Source organism: Lycium ferocissimum, chromosome 4, assembly GCF_029784015.1.
Source record: "Lycium ferocissimum isolate CSIRO_LF1 chromosome 4, AGI_CSIRO_Lferr_CH_V1, whole genome shotgun sequence".
Classification (NCBI taxonomy): domain Eukaryota; kingdom Viridiplantae; phylum Streptophyta; class Magnoliopsida; order Solanales; family Solanaceae; genus Lycium; species Lycium ferocissimum.
The window spans coordinates 32918947-32924595 of record NC_081345.1 but is presented as its reverse complement, the minus strand read 5'-3'; the positions used below and the strand labels follow the sequence as shown (position 1 = coordinate 32924595).

At 33.2% G+C, this 5649-nt stretch overlaps 1 protein-coding gene across 1 annotated transcript in view; it reads right to left on the bottom strand.

The window, feature by feature from the left end:
• LOC132052380 (lysM domain receptor-like kinase 3) overlaps positions 1 to 3100 on the bottom strand; it is a 10518-nt gene extending 7418 nt beyond the window's left edge. Inside the window, exon 1 of the mRNA XM_059443892.1 lies at positions 2350 to 3100. Coding sequence (XP_059299875.1) covers positions 2350 to 2930 — 581 coding nt within the window. The 5' untranslated portion in view covers positions 2931 to 3100. The remainder of the gene's footprint in view (positions 1 to 2349) is intronic.
• Positions 3101 to 5649: the final 2549 nt, after the last annotated feature.

The following is a 5649-nucleotide window of genomic DNA, read 5'->3' as shown; positions in this document are numbered from 1 at the left end:
AACTAATAATAATAATAATAGCTAGTAACCGTAATAGAATAATGAAACGCCGATATTGATAAGAGGCTAATAATTATAGTAAAAAAATATAAATATTTTTAATTTGTCAAAAATATTAGAAGCGTAAATAGGTATTTCGGAAGAGAGGTGGGACAAAATTGGGTGTCAACACTTATACATTTTAAAGTGCAAGATGGTTAAGACCCAAAAGAAATTAAAGATACAATGTCTTAAGTTTACAACAATAACTACTAGTAATTAATGCTTATATATCACAGCCTTTTCATTTATGAAATTTAAGAAGCAACCATCTTTCATATCTACTGCTTAACGAAAAATACTCCATCTTCTAGAAGCAAAACAACAGCTAAATTTGGTTTCTCAATTCACTTCGCGGGAGCTAAATTTGTATAAAGCAAAACGACAGCCAAGAATGGTTTCCATCAAGTTGTAGACTAAGAGACCTTAGTGAATCATATATACTCCATAAAATAAAGCACACAAATCAACTGGGATAAAATAAAGAACTCAAATCAGTGGAACATTGAAACCATTAATTAGCCATAAAACGTTACTCACGATAACGTATTAACCATAAAAACGTCACTCGCGATTAACGAATTACTCTTTAACACCGTTAACCTTTAACTTTTGCCTGTTGAGTTTTTTGAATAAAATAATGCATAATAAATTCTTTGTGGATACGTTTATTCTACTTCTGTAAATTTTCAAAAGAATATATTATTTTGGTGAATTGGCTGAAATAATGGCTTATTTTGGTAAAAAACACAAAAATGTGAGTATGTATAGTCTGATTATTTTTTCTGCCCTTGGGTATTGACGTTTTCCTGGTTCTTGTCTGCATATTAGATTGCTTGGTCTGCTGCAGATACTGGGCTACCATCTCATTATTGAACTCCATCTTCATTGACTGTATGTAGGAAACAGCCAAATAAATAAACTCACAATTACCAAAACATGGAATATATTGGTTCGACGTTAGCTTGCTACTGTTGGGTCTAGTATAGATTAAATGGGAAATGGAGGGAAGAAATATGGAGGGAACAGTTGTTCCCTTATGCTTTGGTGAAAAGCATTTATCCCACATTGGTAGTGGAAAGAGAAGTTCAAGTGTTTAAATAAGGAAACACTTTTACTTCTTGTTAAAAGGGTTGAGGAAATGAGCAAGCCTCGCGTCATCGTCACTTTGCTCCGGCTCTGGTTGCAATCAAAGATTGACTAATTATTCTTTTTGGACAAAATTTTCTTTAATTAATTAATTATTTAATTATTAATTAAATTAGCCAAATATCCAACCCGAACCGGATCCGCGCGTGACCCGATTCATTTTCTTTCCCGGATTTTATTTAAAATTCCCGCCCATTTTTAAGTGACTGTTTTGAAGGGTTGCAAACTTTTAGAAACAGTACTTCCATGGTTATAAATTCGTTTGATTCCTCAGATTTTTCCTTACGAATTTTCTGAACTTCAAAACTTCTTCTTCTTCTGCACAAATAAATTCTAGTGTAATTCCTATGCGTTGAGTGGTTCAGCGGCGAAGTGATTTGGAATGGAAGTACGAGGTAAGTAAGATCGTTCTATCCTGGGAGAATATATTCCATTAACCTCGAGTACTTGAGGGCAACGGCTATTGCAGATGCGTGCATTCGGTGAGCTGATTTTTGCTTCCTCAAAGATATTTTCGATCTTGTTTACGATCATTTTCGGTCTCTCCATTTGTTTGGTTTTACGTTTTCTAGTTTTGAAAATATTCTTCAAGCTTTATTGTTTCTGGAAATTCTCCAAAATTGTTGTTCTAAGTATTTTCGTAATACAGATTGATAACAGCTACAGGACCTAATTAAGTGGGATGGATTAGCTTGCTCCACGACCTAATTAAGTGGGCTGAATAAATGTTGGTCTGAAGTGAAAATTTATTCTTAATTGAATCTTTCAAGACAGTATCGTATAAACTACATACGGAGTATATAATAAATTTTATTTCTTTCCGGAAATTTCTATTAAACTCATTAAAATGACATTCTTGAATGGATGGAAAGACAAAGGGATTCTTATAGTTTTATCATCTCAATTTATGTTGCATATTTCCCTCTTTATTTGTCCTGAAAGATTGACATACTTTTTTATTTAGACTAATTTAACTTTAAACTCTTTTACCCTTAATTAGATGGAGTTATAGCAACACTAATCTCTATGACTGGCTTTAGACCATGCACAAGTTTCCAAACGAAAACATTCTATGACAGATACAACTAACCCGTACTCGGTAGAGCTGGAACTCCATTTTTGTGCATGGGCACATATATCAGGCATCCAACATCTACAAACTGTGGACTTGTCAAGTAAGGGTTCAAGTTCTCTATGTCACTGACTTGAGAAGAAAGTGAATCTCCAATACTTGACAAAGTATCATGCTGCTGAATAGTATATGTCACCACAGTTTTTTCTTCATCTTCCACACATCCACACAAGAGATGCATAGTTACAACATCCCCAGCCTGGTACATTTCTTCTCCTCTGACTTTCCAAGCCTGTCCACTATAAATATCATTAGAAACATTTGCAAATGTATCGTGTAGCTGCAGCTTGTAACTCGTGTCGTAGAAATATCCAACAGTTCCATCAACATCTTTGCAAGTACAAGGTACAGTTACTAGGTAGTCTTGTCTGTCATCGTAGCTAATCGGCTCGATTGCTGATGCATTGATAGAGTAAAATTTGGTGATACTCTGTTTTGAGAGACTGTTGTGCTGATAGAGGAAAGCGCTGCACGTCTTGATGTGATCGGAGCATGGGAAAGGGTAGATGTTGGTTAATTGAGTTGGTGCACCAGAAGCGAAATTTGTTGTGATGTTAGGAGACAGAGGAAACAGGAAGTAAAGAATAAGGATGCAACACCAAGAAGCCATAAGCCTTGGCAACGAAAAGTACTCTACCTGGTGAAATAAAAGGAAAGCATATCAGATCATGAATTCATGGTATTCTAAGAGAATATTTCATCTTTGTCATACTCTATTTGTTGCTTTGTTTGCTAATGTATACAGTAATATACTACTATAACATATAACATGTTGCTTCTAAGCTATATTCTGATTATCTTTTCAAATAGTAGTAAACTACTATACATGAAACATAGTATTATATCATATTGTATTTCACAATGTCTGTCTATTCAGGACACTGCATCAATTGGAATTTGTGGTTTTTAGATCTTCTACAGTTTACAATGCATAATTTCCGATTCTTACAATGCACAAATGGAGATATATGAGACTCTAGAAGTATTAATTAATGCTATATTTTATTTATTTTTTCGGTGCACAACAAATTGCATTTCAAGGCTAAATTTGCAAGCTATTGTAAGCTGCTTAAACCAATGCAGTGGTGGAGTTTCCGAGTCTGAGGAGGCCAATTCTTTGGGCGACCCTTTAAAGTTTTCAATCATTTAGAGTTGGATAGAACATTGAACAGATTAGCTGTTGTACAAATAGGAAGATTATTTTAAAATGACTCAATGCATACATACTTTGTTTCAATTTATGTGACTAGAGGCAAATTCTACCTTTAGTTTACCATGGATTCAATCGAACCAGCTGCTTTTGCTCAGACCATGTATGTGTATGAAAAAACTACAAACGATGCAGGAGTGTCTCAAAGTTTTCTATACCAATTACACTAAAACACTATAGTAGATCTATACACCTTTCACATCTTTGAATGATTCAAATTCATTTAGCTCTTCATCTTGTAAAATTTTGTGCAATTCGATCAAATTAACAGCCAACCATTACTTAAATATATTCTTGTACACGAACTACCACTATATAATACCTAAGTCCACTTAGCAAATTAGTTCTGTTTATAATTAAATATCAGTCATATAAAAATGAGATATCCAAGAGAGTTTTGAAGAGGGAAAAGCCTACTTGACTTTTTTAACCTGCCTCTATATAATCTATGGACTCCTCAAGCATGACTGACTCAAAGAATTTTTTGTAGTCACCAAGAACATAACCCCGACCTCAAGCTCTAAATTCTCAATATATACAGCTCATGTCATTATCACTATCACCTATTGCAATCGAGCTTACTTTATTAATGAAACATAAAGATTACCAAAGTCAAAACATAAGAACTCATTTGTGAACAAATAGCAGTTGAGAATTTGGTGGACTTTCTTATAGGTGCCGGCGAACCAAATAATTTTTGGCTTTTAGGACATGTATGAAAGCATATAGAGGCACGTAGAATTAACTAGCAGTAAATAATATATCACGTAATAGTCGTAAAGCCGGCCAACTATTTGTGATTACATGTTATAGTACTGTGCTATCCATCTTTCTTGGAGCCTGGTACTGAAGAGCACCAAAAGAATCCTCTTGGCATCTTTAGGATTGAAATTACATGTTTTTTTAATGTTATAGCATAGTTTAACATGTAATAACAAGTTAGCTATGGACGATTAGATATGATCAAAGTCTAATAGTTGATGACAGTGGTGGAGCTACCCTTGTCCAAGGAGAGTCAATTGGCAACCTTTCACCACGAAATTAATTACAGCATGTAGATAGGTCAAATATTTTGTTATGAATGTCTATTATACGTTGAATCTCTTTAAAAGATGCAAATTATATTTGACTCCCCTCATTAAACATCTTGGCGCCACCTATGATCCATTATTCTTATAATCATTGGACGTTACCCATCATTTCTTGTTTGCTTACGTGACGTGGGAAGTATATTTTGTTACGATCATTTTTATTTGATAACCAAACAAGAACAGTAAAATGTTTTGTTTTATTCTCCATCTTTTTCCTAATCATCAATTTTACACTTGGTACAAGAGGAAAATAACATAGAAAGCTTAATCTTCTAAATTCAGTTAGTAATATATTCGATAAATTAGATAATTATAGATGTCACGTATGTATCCTTTGTGAAAGCATAAAATAAGTTGGCTTAATTTATCAGCAAGTTGAAAGACATTTTTTACTTTAAACCCCCCATTTAAACTTAAAACGTTTTAAACCCATTCTGGTTCCCCCCTTTAAAAAAATTTTAAAAATCGCAAGGCAAAGCCTTTATAGCACTTAAGGGAAATTTTTGTTATGAATTATAAAAAATAAAATTTGATTTATGCCTTAAAAACATAATATCCGTTGCATAACTTTGATAAATTCCATAAGTTACCACTCCCAAAAGTTTCCCATTAAAAATGCCCCATAAATGTTGGTATCAAAATATACAACAGATTTTATCCAGAAATTTTTAAAATATGGGGACTTTAATTTTTAATTTCCTTACGTTATTTGTCGAAAAGTTTTTAAATTTTTTGATAGGGAAAACCAAAAACTTTTAAGGTTTAAACTTTCCCCCCCAATTTAAACCATAAACCCCAATAAAATATAAAGGAACCCCGCAATTGTAATGTATATGATTTGGGCTGAAATATCTCCTTTTGGGAATTAAAATTATCTAGGGGAAAAAACTAAAATTTTGCATCCAGCAATTTTTAAAATTTCAACCCAAAACCTAAAGCTCTTCTTAAAATCTGGGGAAGCTTTTGAAATAACTTGCATTTCCAAATAACAAATTGAGGTCTGCCTTAATTTTAAAAAACCCCGAAAT